This window comes from Pleurodeles waltl, chromosome 8 (assembly GCF_031143425.1).
Source record: "Pleurodeles waltl isolate 20211129_DDA chromosome 8, aPleWal1.hap1.20221129, whole genome shotgun sequence".
Taxonomy (NCBI): domain Eukaryota; kingdom Metazoa; phylum Chordata; class Amphibia; order Caudata; family Salamandridae; genus Pleurodeles; species Pleurodeles waltl.
This window is the reverse complement of record NC_090447.1, coordinates 1,444,096,644-1,444,115,617: the sequence shown is the minus strand read 5'-3', so window position 1 is coordinate 1,444,115,617 and position 18,974 is coordinate 1,444,096,644. Positions and strand designations below refer to the sequence as shown.

The 18,974-nt window shown below is 42.1% G+C and overlaps 1 protein-coding gene across 1 annotated transcript in view; it reads right to left on the bottom strand.

Annotated features, from left to right (window-relative positions):
* Positions 1 to 3,550: 3,550 nt before the first annotated feature.
* The window catches only part of LOC138249608 (mucin-3B-like), a 99,524-nt gene continuing 84,100 nt past the window's right edge, over positions 3,551 to 18,974 (bottom strand). Inside the window, exons 7-12 of the mRNA XM_069203553.1 lie at positions 17,335 to 17,472; positions 14,831 to 14,968; positions 13,701 to 13,781; positions 12,181 to 12,293; positions 7,329 to 7,527; positions 3,551 to 6,018 (exon numbers count right to left, since the gene is read on the bottom strand). Coding sequence (XP_069059654.1) covers positions 5,765 to 6,018; positions 7,329 to 7,527; positions 12,181 to 12,293; positions 13,701 to 13,781; positions 14,831 to 14,968; positions 17,335 to 17,472 — 923 coding nt within the window. The 3' untranslated portion in view covers positions 3,551 to 5,764. The remainder of the gene's footprint in view (positions 6,019 to 7,328; positions 7,528 to 12,180; positions 12,294 to 13,700; positions 13,782 to 14,830; positions 14,969 to 17,334; positions 17,473 to 18,974) is intronic.

Genomic DNA, 18,974 nt, shown 5'->3' with positions numbered 1-18,974 from the left:
AATCGTTGAGGTAGGCCAGTCCGGTGTCGTGGAGAGCTTTGTGAGCGTGGATTAGGATTTTGAAGACGATCCTTTTGTCGATGGGTAGCTAGTGGAGGTCCTTGAGGTGGGCAGAGATGTGTTCGTGGCGAGGGAGATAGAGGTTGAGACATGCTGAGGCGTTCTGGATGCGCTGGAGTTTTTTCTGGAGGTTGCCCGTTGTTCCCGCGTAGAAGGAGTTGCCGTAGTCCGGTCTGCTGCTAACGAGGGCGTGGGTGACCTTTCTTTTGGTTTCTACAGGAATCCACCTGAAGGTCTTGTGGAGCATTCAAAAGGTGTTGAAGCATGAAGACGAGATGGCGTTGACTTGCTGGGTCATGGAGAGTGAAGAGTCTAGTATGAAGCCGAGGTTGCGTGCGTGGGTGGTGTTTGTTGGGGGTGACCCCAGGGTGGCTGGCCACCAGGAGTCGTCCCATGCTGACTTGTTGGGGCCGAAGATGATGATCTCGTTTTTTTCTGAATTCAGCTTGAGATGGCTTGCTGTCATCCATTTGGCAATAACGAGGAGTCCGGTGTAGGGGTTGTTCTTGGCAGTTGCAGGGTTCCTTGTGAGGGAGAGGATGAGCTGGGTGTCGTCAGTGTAGGACATGATGTTGAGGCCGTGTGATCGGACGATGTTGGCGAGCGGAGCCATGTAGATATTGAAGAGCGTGGGGCTGAGTGAGGATCCCTGGGGGACTCCGCAGATGGTTTTGGTGGCCTTTGACCGGAATGGGGAAAGGCAAACTCTTTGTGTTCTCTCGGAGAGGAAGGAGGTGAGCAAGTCGAGGGCTCTGTGGTGAATTCCGGCGTCAAAGAGGCGTGTGCCTAGGGTTTGGTGACATACGGTGTTGAAGGCTGCAGAGAGATCGAGGAGAATGAGGGCAATGGTTTATCCTTTGTCTAGCCTGGTCCTGATGTCGTCGGTGCAAGCGATGAGGGTGGTCTCGGTGCTGTGGTTTTTGCAGAATCCAGACTGGGAGACGTCGAGTAGGCTGTTGTCCTCCAGGAAGCGGGAAAGTTGGTTGTTGACTATCTTTTGTATGACCTTCGCGGGGAAGGGAAGTAGGGAGATAGGTCAGTAGTTTTTTAGGTCTTCGGGTCGGCTTTGGGCTTTTTGAGTAAGGCGTTGACTTCGGCGTGTTTTCAGCTTTCCGGGAAAATGGCGGTCTCAAAGGAGCTGTTGATGATGCTCCGGAGCTGGGGTGGGAGGATTTGACTGGCTTTATTGAAGACGTGGTGCGGGCAGGGGTCTTCGGGGGAGCCGGAGTGGATGGTGCTCATGGTTTTGGTGGTTTCCTTATCGTTGGTGGGGGTCCAGGCGCTCAGTACGTTGGTGCAGCAGGGTACGATGGGGTCAACCATGTCGGTGTTGGTGGGGGATGGTGTTGCGAAGCTTCCATGAATGTCTGTGATCTTGCAGTGGAAGAAGATACAGAGGGAGTCGCAGAGGTCTTGTGAGTGGGGAGGGTCGGTGGAGCAGGACTTGGGATTGGTGAGTTCCTTGATGATGTTGAATAGCTCCTTGCTGTTGTGTGTGTTGTTGTCAATTCGTTCTTTGTAGAAAGATCTTTTGGTGGTGCGGATGAGCTGGTGGTGTTTGCGCATGGTTGATTTGAGGGCGGTGAAGTTGCTCTCTGATTGTTATTGGCGCCAGGTTTTCTCAGCTTTCCGGCATTCTCGTTTGAAGGCCTGGAGGTCTGCGGTGAACCAGGGAACGTTCTTGTTGACGCGGGTGTTGCTGGTTTTCTTGAGTGGAGTGAGGGTGTTGGCGCAGTCATCGAGCCATTGCTTGAGGTTGAGGGCGGCAGTGTTGGAGTTGTTGGTTTTGGATGGTAGGGTTTGGGCGAAGTTGGAGATCAGTTGTTCCTTGGAGACCTTGTTCCACTTGCGGTGAGGGAGCGGATGCTGTTGGTGGTGGGTGGTGGGCTTCAGGATGGAAAAATGAATGCAATGGTGGTCGGTCCAGTGGAGTTTGGTGGTGTGGGTCAAGGTGATGTGGCTGCTGGAGGAGAAGATGGCGTCGAGCGTGTGCCCGGCTGAGTGGGTGGGCAAGGTGGGCAGTTGCTTGAGGCCAAGGTTGGCGAGGTTGGCCAGAAGGGCAGCGGAGTTGCAGTCGTTGGTGTTCTCTAGGTGGAAATGTAGGTCGCCGAGGAGCAGGTAGTCCGAGGAGGCGAGGGCATGGGAGCTGATCGTGTCGGTGATGGCGTCACAGAATTGGGAGCGGGGGCCTGGTGGTCTGTAGACGAGGGTTCCTCTCAGGGTGGTGTTGGCGTTGATGTGTATCTGAAAGTGCAGGTGTTCTGCGGCATCCGGGGCGTTGTTGGTGTCGGTGGAGATCCTGATGGTGCTTCTGTGTATAATGGTGATTCCTCCTCCTGGTTTGTTGATACAATCTCTTCGGGTGATCTTGTAGCCCTCAGGGATGGCTATGGCGATGTCTGGTTCTGAAGAGGGGTTCATCCATGTTTCGGTGAGGAAGGCGATGTCAGGGGAGGTTAACGTGAGTAGGTCCCAGAGCTCGATGGCGTGCTTGTGGACGGAGCGGGTGTTGAGGAGGATGCAGTTGAGATGGTCGTGGGGGTCTGGTGTTGTTGTGGTGCTTGGGGGCTTGATTGCAGGTGAAACAGCACGAGCGGCAGGCAAAGGGTCCGTAGTTGTGCCTGCTGGTGGCCTGGCTGGTGCAGGTGGTGGTAGGTCAACATTTTTTAAGCTATTGGGCTAACATGCGCCATGGTGCGCCATATTGTAAATACAGCGCACACATGGTGTCGTTAGGGGGCGCAAGGAGGCTCCCTTGTAAATATGCCCCTTTTTTGTTAAATATCGGTTCTAAGACAACTTTGTTGGAGGATTATTGTAACTTGGTAAAGTATTTCACTTTTAAGTAAAACAATGCGCTCGCAAACATCTGCAGAACTCTCAGGAAGTTGGAAAACTTGCTCTGAAGCAGGTCTTAATAAATAAGTTACCTCTCAAAACCTGGGATAGATTAGAGCTTTGCCAATCTATTACAGCTGATGTCATGGTAATTTTAGGCAAAATTGCTTAAATTGCCATTTTTTCAGTTTTTGTGCCGTAAATAAAAAAAACTGTTTTTGTTGTGTTTAGCAACCATTAGCAAAAATACAGAGAAACGATCTGAAACTTCATGAAGTATAGGAACATTTTCTTCGATTTTTTTGAAAGTTCTCAGAAGTCCAACAATATTGCACTTGGGTTCTGTCAGCCAAAGATTACAAGGTCAGGTCCATTGCAAGGGTAACACTTAACAAATTGGTGTGAGAACTGGGTCTCATTTGACATTTAATCTTTTAAATAAAAAAACAAACAATGATGAACGTCATAGAATGTTTAAAACATGTATTCTGCATCTTGGGCTTTCACTCGTAAAACCATTATAAGGCAACTGACTGGTTTATTTCCAACCACTAGAAAAGGTCCCACCCCATGTCCCCACATCACTTTTTTATTCACCCGCATCACAAAGCTAACTTAGCCATCTACAAAAATACACATAAACGTGTTATTTTTTCAGTTTTATTACAATAAAATAAAACATTTTCAATAACTTAGAAAATAGACAATTTAATAAATACTTTTGTGACAATATAAGCTTACAAATATGGTATAAAAATATTAATTTTACATTCACCTTTGTAGTTTCCCCTTGTATTGGAGAGAAGAATAAATCATCTTTCATGTTAATTGAAAAGCATACAAAATACTCAAATTAAGGCAATGCTACCAGCGTTCATTTACATTCGTAGAACATACATCAGCTGATATCACAGTCTGTTATTGAATCAGTAAATTCAGAAGCAGCGGTTATAAAAAAAAAAGGAAACAGTACACTATATTCGAAATAAATAAGTCTCACCAGGCCGTACTTAATATCTACATACATCTCAAACACTTCTATAAAAAGCATTTGTTCGTCAAAGACTCTGTAAGACTGATTGCATAGCTACATAAATGTATAAATTAGCAGGTCGGTTTTACAACGCAATAAAAGTTATATCTTCATAGACGTTTAATTTTTGTGCAAGTGCAATAAAACCCCACGAAAAAAGATAATCTCTCAGTGACAGGGACGTGAAAATGGCAACATCACCAAAAACCCAGTTGAGGAGCACTAGCCGAAGCAGGACTTCTACTGGGAACATTAAAGTGTACCGCAACAAGCTCAAATGACGTTCTGTAAATAGGTTCCATGCTCATTACAGCCAGTGCTTAAATTGAGCCGGTATGTGGGCATCGACACTTATTTTTGAGTGCCGGCACTTATTTTTCTGCCTCAAGCATTTACTGCGAGCAAAAGACAGATGGGAAAGACGGAGTAAGAGGAAAAGGAAAAAAGCGTCACAGAGGGAGAAAGTTGCAGGATGAGCTGAAGGGGCAGGGATTGGCTGTAAATGGATTAAAGGGGCCCGAGATGGCTTCAGGGTTAGTTGCCTCAATTTTCTGTGCTCGAACATTTAATTGCGGCAACCGTATGCTTCAGAGGAGAACTTTGGGCACTGACACGTTTTCATTTACAAATTAAGCACTGCAGCCCACACACGCTTACTGACGTCTTTTCGTAGTGGGTTTACGAATTCTCCAGCACCGTGAACATATTATAAGGGGGCTGTGGGCAACATCTGGATCGCAGTGATAAAAAAAAATCTTTGCAACTGTGGTTAAAACCTGTCCCCTGGGTCCAGCCTTGTTCTCTTTTACGTTTCCTCCACAAGAGGTGTCTGATTACCACAGTGCTTCACTCCACGCTTCCCTTTGTCTGCTATTTTTATGTGCAAAATAACATCACATCGGATTGGGAGAATTAATTAAGAGCTGTCTTCGTAGACTGTAGATCTAATACACATGGTAAAACTCCACAGCCAGATTTCCCAATGAGGACATCAGCTTCTTACACTAGAGAAATATTTCAAAATGTCCCACTAAGGTGTGGAAAGTGCAAAACAACTAGCATCGTAGAGGGAAACACCTTCTACACTCTAATTTGTGATATCCATTTTGTGACCTCGGTTGAATGTGCAGTTATACAAAAAGGAATTGTGCAAAACCATAGCAATACATACAAAAACTATAAAAAACTATCATGCAACAATCAAAACACATTTCATTTGTTGCGTTCAAAGTACACAATATAAAGGGTTTAGGAAGCTGTTTTTAGCCCCTAGCCCAAAAGGAAGTAATCAATCATATAGTGTCTTGCACTTTGGGAGAGTGTGGATTTTAGAAGATTCAAAGTGTTGGGAGACTTACCTATAATTACATCTGGCCAACACGATGTCAAGAACCCATCGCGTTTCATGGTAAACAAAGGATAAATGCTAGACCTATATATGCTGAATATAATTGTCATGAAAATACTCGTAGCAGACCAATGTAAGTTCTTTGGAATGACTGTGGATGAATAACTTTGATCCAAGCCAGTTTGGATCAAAGATAGATCTGGCCATACCTGAATAAGACATTACCAGGACACTAGTTTTTTGGGCAGTGATGTGAGCCTGGGCATCGTTGGGCCAATTAATGAGGGTAGGAAGCCTCTGGCTGGCGACCTGACTTGCTTTTTCATCTTACTTGAGCATAGTGATATGTCCATTTGTTGATTCGTTGCAGATTAAGGACACTGTTCTGTTCTATTTTGACGATCTAATGAAATTGGTCCTTTTATGACCCTTCTGGTCATTACGAGAAATAGTGCATAAGTCCCAGTGTCCAATCAGTAGCCATGTTACATATATTTGTAGGAGAAGTTGCCCATGATCCCTGAGGGGTCGGTGAAGTATTTGCCGGTTCTCCTCCTCCAGTAAACGGAGGCCAGCACTGCGCCCACAATCACCAACAACGCGACGGCAAGAAGGACTGCTATGACGATCACAGCTGTCCTCCAGCCGTAGTCCTGAACTGACGCTGAGGCGGCTGCTGTTGAGGGAGATATTGTGACAGCTGTGGGAGATGTTGTGACAGCTGAGGAGGTGGGAATTGCTGTAGAAAAAGGAAAAAAAAATCATTCAGGTTTCAGAAGAACAGACAGCATTTACACTAGCGGCCAGGCTAAAATTGTAATTGGCACTTTGTGGAAATCGGAGGTTTTAATGACAGAAGTGTAACATAGGCCCCTGCAGCCCCTATGTCTTTTGGGGAATCTGTATACACCTAAAATGGAGTAAAACATGTGACAGTCTAGTGGTACCCCACGGCAGGCCGCCGCTGCAGTATAAGGGTGTCGTATGTGAGTCCAATAAGTTTGACTCAGGGATACATACTGGTTATCTAACATCCATTCCGAATAGTACCAATACAAGCTAATATTCGATTGATTGAAAGGATGGCCACTCAGATTGCAGACACAATACTAATGTGATTTGCCTCCCTTTCAGCCAATAACAATTGAGTGCTGCATTTGGTGCATTCTAATTGGCTACTAACAGTCCGAATTGCTGTGGTTAGTCTGCGCGTGCGTGGATTGCATTTTGAGGTGCAGGGATTCATGGGCACAGTGCATGCATGAGATTTTCTGTATTCAGTCACGAAACCCACACATTTTCCCAGTCTGTCAGTGAGGCAGACTTAGGATAAAGGGTCAGATCCCTCTAATATTGCTTTTTGGTGAAATGTTGCTTTCAACTTTAGAGGCACCTCAGCTCTGTCCATTTAAGTGAGTGCTCTAAGGGTACAGAAATTCCTGGATTTGTAACATATTTATATTTTAGTATTTGACAGTGCACAGACTTACCTTCAAGGAAAAACGTACAATGCGGAGAATATGTACTAAGTAGCAGGGGTGCCATGGTCTCTAATAACAGCAAGAAAAATGGGAGCCCCACCAACCAGCTGGGCAGTACAAGACAGAAATAATTGGGGTATAGAGGGCCTTTTACACTTTTTTGCTTCAGTGACGGTATATTACTGATAGCTATTCTTTTAACAATATAGTAGTGCCCACATTTTAAACACGATGCACTGCAAGTAATTATAGTGGCATCTGTTTTTTATGTGTTTGCATTGTGCGTATTACATTTTGAGGCACAGACAGAGCAATATATTAGAAAAGAACAACATGCTTTTGATCGAGCGAGGATTAGAACCCTGGTCCTCAACTTCTATTACCATTAGCTTAGCCTCTAGGCCAGTCCTCAGAAAGCTTGACTAATAGCTTCTTGGGTTATTATGTGCCCCGCACAGTATCTCATATGCTTGCTATGTACAATGAGAAATGTTTCCTGGTTTTTGCAGTGTCTGCATGTGTTGCGTGATTCTTGTACACCAACTGGAAATATTGCTGCATCACTTACATATCGCCGTGACTTCCGTTTCGACAGCCAGTGTGGCCTTCACCGCCTCACTCAAGGTTAGTTGGAGCTTGCTGGCATTGATGGGCAGAGTTCCATCCATCAGACAGAAGAAGTAGGCCTGCACGCTCCCGGGTCGGAAACCAACTATTGTGATGTCAAAACTATCATCCTTGAGTTTAGCCCTCATTAGTGGGACAATCTGAAAGAAATGTCTCAAAGTTAGTTCTGAATTCATATCTGTTGAAAACAGTATCTGCAGTACACTCTGGGAATATCACGAGAGACCTCTACCACATACAAGGGAATGACAACGACAGGCTTTCTCCAATGATGACTGGACTCCCACCTTCAGGAAATGGCTTCTGTCTGGAGTCACAAAGCTCTGCCTGCCTGCTAAGTGTAAATGATTTTGTTACGTATGGCTCTCAGAGGGCCAGTACCGTGAATGACTGGACTGTAAACCCACTAAGTCACTGTTGTGGTGTAGCAATAGTGGGTAACAGAACTTGTAACTCGCTGTTACTTCCTCCAAAAGATATTCCAAGCTGCTCTACCTGCGCCCTGTGACAGCCTGTCTGAAGCAGTGCCACAGAGCTGGGAACACCTGTCTGTAGCAGAGGGAAGCACGGAGCGTGATGAGGGGGAATTGCAGGAGGCTTTCCATTTTTCTTTTAAATTAGGGATAGGGAAGACGGATCACCTTATGTATGGACCCCCCCCCCCCCCCCCATTATTTCCCCACCTCTAAATACCAGTGGAAAGCAGAGGCAGATGATTTTGAGCACCACACATAACATAAAATTATAAATGAGTAAAAAGTGAATTACGAGGATCTTTTTCACCTCAGGGTTTGAGTGACATCATAGACAGCTCCGCACTTCACTGTCACCCATCTATAATTCTACATATAACTCAAGAAGTGACTGATAGCCAATCTCTGTGCAGAGGTTTGGATGCAGCATGTCCTCTAATCCCTTGGAAACCATAGTCTGAGTAGGCCCTGATCATAATCTAGAACTATTGGGACAAAATGGCTGATTCATAATACATTAAGGGAGATCTCTGAGGAGATGTTGATAGGGTGGTGGAATAGAGTAATCAGAGGTAGTGAATGGGTCACAGAGCATTTTGGGCTTGATTCACAAAGGGACTTACATGTACTAAAGTTGCGAGCGCGGAGTCGCCACACTCGTGGCAACATCTCTGCACTCTGGGTGGAATCTCCACACGGAGCGCTGCGGGGAGTGCTTTGTGCGGAGATACCACCACGAGTGCTGAGACTGCAAATAAAGATGGCAGCAAGGTGTGAAAAGGGGACCCAGGAAGCGAGGAACTAAAGTGTAATAATCTATCAACATTATCCATGCAGTTTCTAGTATTGAGATAAAACATTTTTTAACTTCCAGTTGAATGTTTTAATTTAAGATGTTATTGACTATCCTAATGTTAATGAGTTACATGAGCATATTGCTTATTTTGCAATGCTTTTTATGAACTACACAATAAAGTTTATTATTTTGCTCCCAAAAAAATCCCAATTACATTACCCCCTGGTAACCTTGACACAGCATAGAATTATGGGTGTAAAATACTATATCAACATTTACGGCTTCTACTTAGTTGTGCTGAAGATTGCTCAACTGACAATTCTCTAGTCTTGGGCACTGAACAACTAAAAGACCACTGCATTGATAGTAAAAAAAAATTACATAGCATTTGAGGGACAACAACCGCTTCTCATTATCTATTCTCCAAAGCTTTTATTTTTTTTAAATATGATCAGTTAAATGTCTCATTCTTACTAAACAAAAAAATGATGGATGGAATGCTTGATATAGGATCAGTTAAGTAATTACTCAAGGTCACCTTTCAGTCCGTCGTCTCTTTTTCTCACTGGGTCATTCCAGACAGGGACTGGGTGTGGACATGCACAAGGCCCATACTCGCTGTACCCTATGACTCAAGCTGCACCTCACTAATGAGGCTCAACGAGACCGAAATCTCTATGAGGTTGTTAGTGTTCCATTCAGAGAGGGGGTGTCCTGGCAGACTGGGCTGCACTATTGCTATTGGAGCATGACAAGAGCTCACTTGTCTAAGGCTGATGCCTGTCTGGAACGCAGCAGAGGACACAAATGATGGACTGGAATGTGACCCATAGTAACTACAATTGGCTGGGATTAATTCATGTATTTCACCATCACCTTTTTGTTTTCCTCAGTGATTCTTATTCAGGAAAAACAGGCTTGATACTTGCCTGCACTGGTATAGTACATTGGCCATTACCTTTTCTTACATTGTGGTAAAACTCAGCCATGTACCTAAATGCTGCAAATGATAGAGGCAACTGTCGCGAGCTGTTATGACACTCTCATTACACTTTGAAGGATGAGTTAGCCTTGCTGAGGTTTGAATTTGTCACTTAAAAGTCATCTACTGTGGTCGGCACTTGCAGGTAATTAACATCAGTTGTACAACCAGGCATTCCTACTTTATTTTGTTCTCAATAATGTAGGAAAACGGTGCCAGGGTTCACAACTAGTTTTAAATCCAGGTATTCCAAGTGTTTTTGTTGCCAAAAATGTAGCTAAACTGCGCTTGGCCTCTAAACTAGTTGTAAATCCAGGCTTTCCTAGTTCATTGTCCTGTCAATAATGCAACTGCTAGCAGCAGTAGGAATGCTAGTGAAAACTTTCAGGGAATACTAACACATAGCAGTGGGAGAAAACAATACTAATATGGCTGCATTGCAAAAGGTTCAGGGCTACTGCAGATGAGCCACAGTTACACATAATATTTCATAGATTTAGGAATGGAGAGTTACTAAGCTAGACCATGGTGTTTAAGCAATGTTCAGCCATTTTATGAGGTTAAAGGCTACCTCATTTGATTGGCTCAAGCTTCCTTTGTTTTGAGCCATGACACTGCTACTTAGAAATCATACTATTCGTAATTTTGTAGACAACTACCCAATGGTAAATCCCTTGGATAAGAGGCTAATAAGAGGCTAGTTGTGTTTTTTTTAAATATAGTTAAATTAATATTGTAAAGTGTTTATACTTTTACCACCCTAAGAGCGTAGGGCATGACCAGATATTGGTACCATGACTTGCTGTGCCAAGTGACTCAAGCTGCATCAGACCAATGAGGCCAAAAGGCCGAAATTTGATTTTTGTTGATTGTCCTCCTGTAATGAGAGGATCCAGCATAGTAGTTTAGGCTGAATTGCCGTCATCGGTCAACAGTTTCCCTAAATCCGTCTCCAGGGGCCAGATGTACCAAAGGATTTTACCCATTCTGTGTCTATGGGAAAAAGCTTTCGTACATATGGCCCCAAGTGTTATCTCATTGCGGCAACTATGTGCCATGCCTAGAGACAATAACGTATGATGTAGCAGTCATATTCAAACAAGAAATCCCCATCATTATTGGTAGTTCATACAGGAATGAGGACTAGCAGGCCTGTAGTGAGTGCAAAAGTCTGTAATACAAATACATATCACATCGGGTTGTCACACATTTTCCTAAAATTATCTTAGGACATACAAATTGCCTCTGGATACAGATCTATTATTTTAGTTAACCCTGGAAAAAGAAGACTTGTAGACCAGCATTATGAAGCAGTGAAAACTCAGAGGATCAGACCGCATCCAGGCCCAGACTAGCAGTCTACCAGTGCCAACCCAGTGTTGTGTAAGCTACCATGTTTATCTGATTTTAAGGTCTCAGCAGTGGCTTAGCTAGTAGAGGGTTCAGCAGGGCAGGAACACTACATCTGCATCATTGCAACATGTTGTGGGCAATATTCAGTATGATGCCAACTATGGGAGCAGTGGGCTTACACTACTCTAATGTACTGTTCAAAGCTGGTAATAGAGAACCCTCCCATATCATACAGCAGGGTCATGGTGTCTCTGGTTAGGGGACCTTGTTTGCCTGCCCATACACATTTTATGGGGAGCGAGCGTAAAGTTTTAAAGAAGAGACATTCACCCCACCAATGCGTCATCTCCTAAGGAGCCTCATATAAAATGCAGTTAGTAAATTTCATTAATGACTGTGGACCTTTCCATTAGGAAGTGCTCTAATCTCTGTTTTGGGTCCTTCAATACATTGGTTTTGGCAAGCTTCATTGGTTCCAGAGCATCCATGAAAATATGTGGTTTCTCCTTGTAAGTGACCTTCCATCTGGCATGGTATAGCATTATGTAACAAAGTGGGGCTGTCGAACCTTCCAGTTCATCGTTGTGAAGTCCCTTCATAATGTATAGTCCTTTATTGTGCTGAAGCGGCAAGCAACAGTAGTGTCCTATTTCATTAGCAAGAGAAGACATCAGTCTGTCCTGTCATTAGTTAAGTAGTAATGCCCTCTGACATGGGCATTAACATATGTTATTAGCCGACACCATATTAAAAGGCCAAAGCCCCAGTTCAGTTAGTATTTGTAAAACTCCCTGTGTGTGGTCGGTAAGTACAATGGCGCCTGCTTTCTCACCTCACCTATCCATATCAGCCACATATGTCTATTCTCCTATCTACCTCAAGTCCTGGATCTATATTCTGACGAAAATAGGGAAGTCTTATACTGTAGACAAACAACTATAGTTAAGATCCACAAATAATCTCTATGAACTGGCTGAGTTCATAATAGCAGTTCATAGATAGCGCAAATGTGCCTTGTAGTCTGTATTGTTAACAGAACTCAACTCTTCACATGTACGAGTCATCACAACACACACACTTTCGTAAACATTTACCTGTTTAGTGAGTTGTTGTGGTGCATTTTGTTCACTCTTAAAAAAAAGAGATGAAAAGAAGGCAAACAAGTGATATGTATATAAATAATACTTACATCCAATATGAACTTGTTAGACATATTTGCATAGGCATCACTAGCTGGATTATACAGTTCAGGAGCAAAGGTCCAGGTTTTGAACAGGATATTACATGCAAATGCTTGTTTGCCTGCAGGACAAATGAAAGAAGGTATTATTGTTCTAAGAGGGTGCTCCTCAGATGGCCAATGATCTGTTTGCATGCACAAGGTTCTTGGTTAATGACAGCACTAAGCCCTCGTAGACAATATGGGCTTGCACTGACAAAGATGTCCACAGGAGAAAAAAAAATGTGGTGTGTTTACATCAGACATTTTACGTCATTGTTCATAAAGAACGGCACTAGAGAAAATCTGTGGATGCAGTTTAAAGATCTGACATTCTGACCATAATGGGAAACAGTTCATTAACAAAAGGGCTGATTTAGAGTTTGGCAGATGGAGTTTACTCAACCATCCTGAAGGATCTCTGCCTGCCAAGTTTAGAGATGTCTGGCTTCAAGGACATCTCTCTACATTGACAGGAATGTCAGTGTAGGAAAATATTGTATTGATTGTACTGTCAGTCATGAGAGCCACCCATAAGCAGTAGCCCCCATACCCAGGGAGCTGTGTCCCAGTATGTGAGGGTCATTTTTGGTTTTTCCTGTCCCTTACCACTAGGTTTCTCCTGGCAGTGATGGACAAGAAAAAAAGACTCTTCAACGTCTGACCTTCATAGTGCAGATTGTGTAAAGCCCTTCCTCTGACAGCCTCTACTCCATAGGGTGGTCAGATGACGTAATCCAATGATGAAGCCAACAAGGGCTCATCTACGGAATACTTAAGCTTTGCCCATTTCTAATTGAGGCAGGTGTGCAAAAAGTTTGGCAGCAGGGTCCCATGTCTGCCAAACTCTAAATTGGGCCCAGCGTTTCTGTTCATCTGTCTGCCTGTCCATTTACCAACCAGGTATCCCAATTCATCTGTTTGGATAGATAGGTTTCTATTGATTACTGAATGTGCCAGTGGAAAGTGTACAATCACATCTATTCCCAATGGTTAGTGAAAGAAGATGATTAAATAAGGCAGACTTCAACTCACACTCGTTTGTTACCCCATCAGTGACACATTAACTAAACTACTGTCTTTCTCTTAAAAAACTATGGTAATGAATCACTAGATAAACACTCCATCTACACATTTTCTAGAAATTGAGCATAAAAGTCAACCCCTCAACATGTACTTAAGTATTTAATCATCTAGAAAATACTTGAGCATTCAATGCACTATATATGATCTATGAACTCAAGACAAACTAACCCATTTACCCCCATTTAACAGAAACCATAGCGGAGATACTGAACATAGATGCAAGAGGATCTGATTCAAGACAGACTTTCAGGTTAATCACCAACTATCTAAATAATTTTACATTAGAATAATTTTATGAAGCTTTTTGTGGATATTATATCAGTACCTTCTGAACCTATGTTTGACATCCCTAAGTAGTACTATACACTCAGTTGAAAATAATAGAAACAATAGAAATGACTTACGTGAACAAACAGAAGGTTTGGACAGGAAGCAGTAACTTGTGTTTCTGCAGAGATTACCGTGGTTGAAGCACATCACAGGATCTGGAAAACACAGTTACAAAGACAGGTTGAAGGCTACTAGAATCATCAAAGGCAGCCCACATGAGGTCAGGATTAAAGTAGATAGCAAACTGAGATACGAGGACAGTCTTGTTAAAGATGTGTGTCACAGCAACCTCAATCAAAGTGAGCGTATTAAGGATGTTGCATGATATATAGATCAGCCACTGTGGACATGTCAATCCAGTAGGTGCATGTTTAGTGACAGAGATGATTGCCTGGTTGGATTTGTTGGAGTTTACGTGCTCTGTGATTTACATGGTTTACTGTACATAGTGTGGGTATTTCAGGTAGGTAGGTATAGCCACAGAGAACCTATTAGAGGCAGGAGTAAAACAGATATGTGTAAAGGGGCCATGTGGATTGACAAGGAAGTGAGGAGGCAAAGAGTGGAGTACATTTCACCTGTGCCTCCAAATAAGTATGTAAAGGAAGTGCCCATGTATATACACCACAGACCAAGTTGGGAGTAATGGAGCACTTAAAATATGGTAAAGGCCACTGGAATTATGTGAATGTGTGGCTGTGGCGTTTTTCACATAATCATAGATTTGCTGTCCATCCTCGGCACATTAATCTACTAATGTAGATTGTAACAAAAAAATTGTTTCTAGTTCAAAAGTTTCAAAAGTTACTCAAATCTCTGCTACATGTTGCCATAAAGAAGAAGCACATTTGAAGAGATTGACTGCCCACCTTTCCATCACTTATTGCTATATCTGAGTGTTAAACTGGTACCAATAAGGTGCAACCAATGCACAGACAGTGTTAACAAGTGTAAAAATGACAAAATAATGAAGTAATACTGTCCCAAAATGTGCTGTATTTCGCTGCATAATTTGGCTTTTTGTGCCTCATCATTTACTTGACTCTGCAGCGTAATTTGGCCCTCCTCTGACGCATAATTCCAGTGGCCCTGAATATGATGAAATGTTTGTTATTGTGGGTTTCACCAAATGATTCCTCTGTGTCTTGTTAACTAGTCCAAGACGGTATATTGCTCACAATTCCAGCTTTGCAAGAACACTTACCTGTACATTTGGTTCCTGGATTTGTTGAGTTTTCCTCTTGTATGCTTTTGTAGCATTCACATTTATAACTTCCAATGGTGTTGGTACATTGTGCCAGAAAGGAACACGCATTACTGCCATCAGTGCATTCATTTATATCTATAAAGAAACGAAAAAAAGAACTTGGAGAAGAGAATCTGAAAATAGTTCAGTTTAAAGTAGCTCCTCCTCACCCCACCCCCGGATTCAAAGGAGCTCATATAATGATAGCTTTGCAAATGTGGCTGGTAGAGGTCATGGATCAAGGCCCTGTTCCAAAAGGCTTTCTGATTGATAATTCAATTATTAGTTTTTTAAACACTTCAAATGTATTTATTTTATCAACAGTACAGATAAGGAGCTATAATGCCAGTCACTGCAGCAATATTCACAGATTTGTAGCCAATTTCCAGCTGCTTCTGAGTTCTACTGAGTTCATACATGCAGTAGTGCACCTGTATTCTTAACATCTAAAAGAAAACACTGACCACAATTTGGCTTTATGTAATAAGTCTTGTGCTCTTATTTTTGCACTTTCACCAATGTAGGTCGAACTGAAATTGGGATAATACATTTTATCAACTGTACCTACCCAATGCATACATTTTTCCCAATGTTTGTGGAATTTAACAGTACAGAGACCTCTTCCTTCAGTTTATACACTTTCCCACTGATAGTTGAACCTGAGGTAGATAAGTGAATGGGATCCCCTTTATAAATTATTTACAATCTTTAACTGTATAATTATTTACTTTTTTCTATTATAAATGTTTACATTATTATGTAAAAGTTTATTACATTTGTGAAATACTTTGAAACAGACTGTATATTAATAATGTTTATAACCATTCCGTTTTTAATGTTTAAATAAATAATGCAGTTATTATGAATTTATAAATTTTAATTTCAAATTTCATATTGAAACTAAAACTCTTTGTTCTAAGAATTTTAATAGAGTATTTTATTGGGAACCCCTTCTCATTTGAGGATGTGGTAAAATATTGGTGTTTTGTGACCAGAAATGAGTTGCAAAACATTAATGCATACTATTTCAAATCGCTATTTGGAAGGGACATCTTACAATCTCCCCTTCCACATACATATTCGCAATCCAAACTGCGATTCAGTAGCAAATTACATAATCACAATTTGGCTTTTGTACATTACAAAATGCTTTTTTTGTGGCCACAAACAGCACAATTCAGTGCTTCGGGCTTTTTGTAACCTTCAAAAAACTTTAATACATATGACTTTATATTTTTGTAGACAATATTTTGGTATTAGTTGCCTATGCACAAAAATTGTACATCTACAATTGTAGATTTACATCTACCTCTGAGTGTATTTACTACTTTGAGGTTCCTTTACAGATTGCTGGGATGTCAAGAGATATCCCATGGGATTTCCCATTAACACTACATGGAGTTCTGCATCACGGAGAACTCCACACAGAGGAAATTGGATACACTGAGCAAATGCATATTTTTTTATTAATTTCTCCAGGGTAAAAACAATTTGCCACATGGAGGAAATCCCCCTCCAAGTATGAAGGGGTGGGAATCCTTTCCCTTCCCAGCTTGAAAGGGGTATCTCTGCCAGCACTTTGCTGAAGTAAAAACACAACATTTGCCAGGCTGTAAAGAGCAATGAGAGGAGTTTGTGAATGCTGGCAAACATAGATACTTCTGGGAATTCACAAAGGGTTACTACACCTTGGAATCTCCGAAACACCCATGTGCCCCCCTTGAGTGAGATTTATATGTGTGGGAAGTCCGTGGTTCTGGTGGAAATCTCTGCACTCATAAGTGGCCTTACACCTGCCAGGAAGCCCTTAGTTAATTTCTTTGTAGGTCTTAGAAAAGTAATTTTGGCAGTAAACTTAGGCTTACGACCAAATTTACCTTTGTAAATTGGCGTTGAGTTCAAAATATGCAAGAAGAGAAGTCCCAGCGATGCTGCATCTCGGACAATATTTTCAGCTCTTTAGGTAGTGTTTTGAATGGCTGCCAGATGCTGGATTGCCATCACTCATGTGCTGACAACTTTCCCACCTAAGTGCCTTCTACCGCTCAGGAAATGAATCATGTTCCCCCTGTTCTCACGAACTTTATCTTGGAGAAGAAAGAGGAAGATATTTACTGACCCTCTGCATTTATGTTTTTTCCACTAATACGATGTTGTTATTTACAAGAATGTACTAAATACCACAATAAGCAATCAATAAAAGAGCAAAGTGTGCTTTCCGTTGGGAGAAGTATTGTTTTGGTATGCTTGGAGTTCTGGTTTAGTATATGGCTGTGCGCCGTATCCACTGGTAGACTTGTGCATGTACTGTGAACATCTTTGAGAAAAGTGAAAGAACCCTTTAAAGTTGACAAACTATTTGTGACATTCACTAGAGACAGTATAGATTTTGTCAAAAAAAATAACATCACACTGGCGACTGTGGACTTATTTTTGTCTCAACTGTGTTGCCTTTTTCTTACCTTCACAGATCCGGCCTGGATGTCCTACACTGGCGTCCTTGAATCCAGGTTTACACGCACAGGTATACGTTGCACCCACTGGTGTGCAAATAGCATTTTCAGAGCAGTCATTCAGTCCTGGCAGGCAGCTATTAGTCACTAGAAAAAAAATAGTAAATATACATAATGTGGTCCAGAAAGGAAGGAATTATATGTTTGAGTATCATGGAACTTGGTATGGGCTTTTTCAGAGTTCCTTTTGTGTCAGACAGTTTTCAGGCAACAATATAAAATATCAAGCTAACTCTGATGGTGGAGAAGGATAGAGCTTGTTTGTGTATGGGAAGTTCTTAATTATCTTAAAGTATTTTAGAGGTTTAATATGCCTGGTGCAAAGAAGGTGTACCATGCAGATCACAAAATTGTATTTTAATGTGGCTAGCTGAGTGGATTAATGGTTTTGTCACAGAGATACTTTTGATGCTTGTAGTTCATAAATTACAATCCTTGTATAGCACAGTGACCTATGGACGGTCATCAAGGAACTAAGGAACTCCGTGAAAACAGCAAGGCATAGGGTTGGAACGCTATATTTTAAAAATGTTTTTCATTATCCTTATGTTGCTGAAACTAGATTCTTATTAGTAAAGCCAACCCCAATCACTGTGGTATGTTTTAAATCTACAGCTTGTGCTTCTCCAGACAAGACACTCTTAAAATATACTGCCTACTAGTATGGACGACTTTATTCCTACACCTTGTAGTCCCTTACGTAACATTTCCAATAGACTGATTTACACACTTATGATTCATTGCCTCTGCATTAGGGATGATGTAAAGTGCTCTGACACCCTGCACTAGTATGAGTAGCACTAGAAAACAAATTGAATGAATGTGAGATAGGGCTATGGAGAGATGACTGGCACTGTTGGGGCATGGAGAAAGTGAAACAGAGGCGGAAGGGAAGGTGTAAAACAAATGCCCCAAGTGCCCCCCCCCGTGCTAAAAGCCTGGACTGGAAACTGGGATTGAAGTTAACTTCAAAACTATTTCCCTTCAGGCTTGGAAGGTGGCTGGATGTTGGAGACTTTTTTTCTTGAAACAATTTAAAAGGGACGTGAAAGTCTAAAGTTAATGTGAAAACCCACTTGCATCAAACTTTGCAGACTGCGGACAAAAGGTAATCATAATATTTCTGAGACTTATGTGAGGTTTTAAGAAGGAAAACCATCAACATCCCTAGTTATGAACCCCTAGGTACCATTCCTTATGCACACAAGACCATAAGGTTCCCGATGAACCATCCACTGAATCTTCAGCAGCAGTGGATAAACGAGCAGGGAACTGTTGGCCACGCATTCTGTGACACAATAACAGATGAGATCAAGGGTACATTAGGAATTGATGCGGTTCCAGCACCTCTACGTCTTAATTTTGTACATATCTGGAAGATTATGAAGCTATTTATAGGATGATGTAGGGTTATTTCCTAATGGTCAAAGGATATGTGCTAGTACTTCTTGTGATATCATTACGACAGAAGTTGTGTGGTGCCACTAGTTGTGATGTCAACAATGGGTTAAAGGGAATCTGGTCTTGTTTCACTTGTGCTACACTTGTTAATTTAAATTGACACCAGTCAAGGCTTTTTTCTAGAGCAT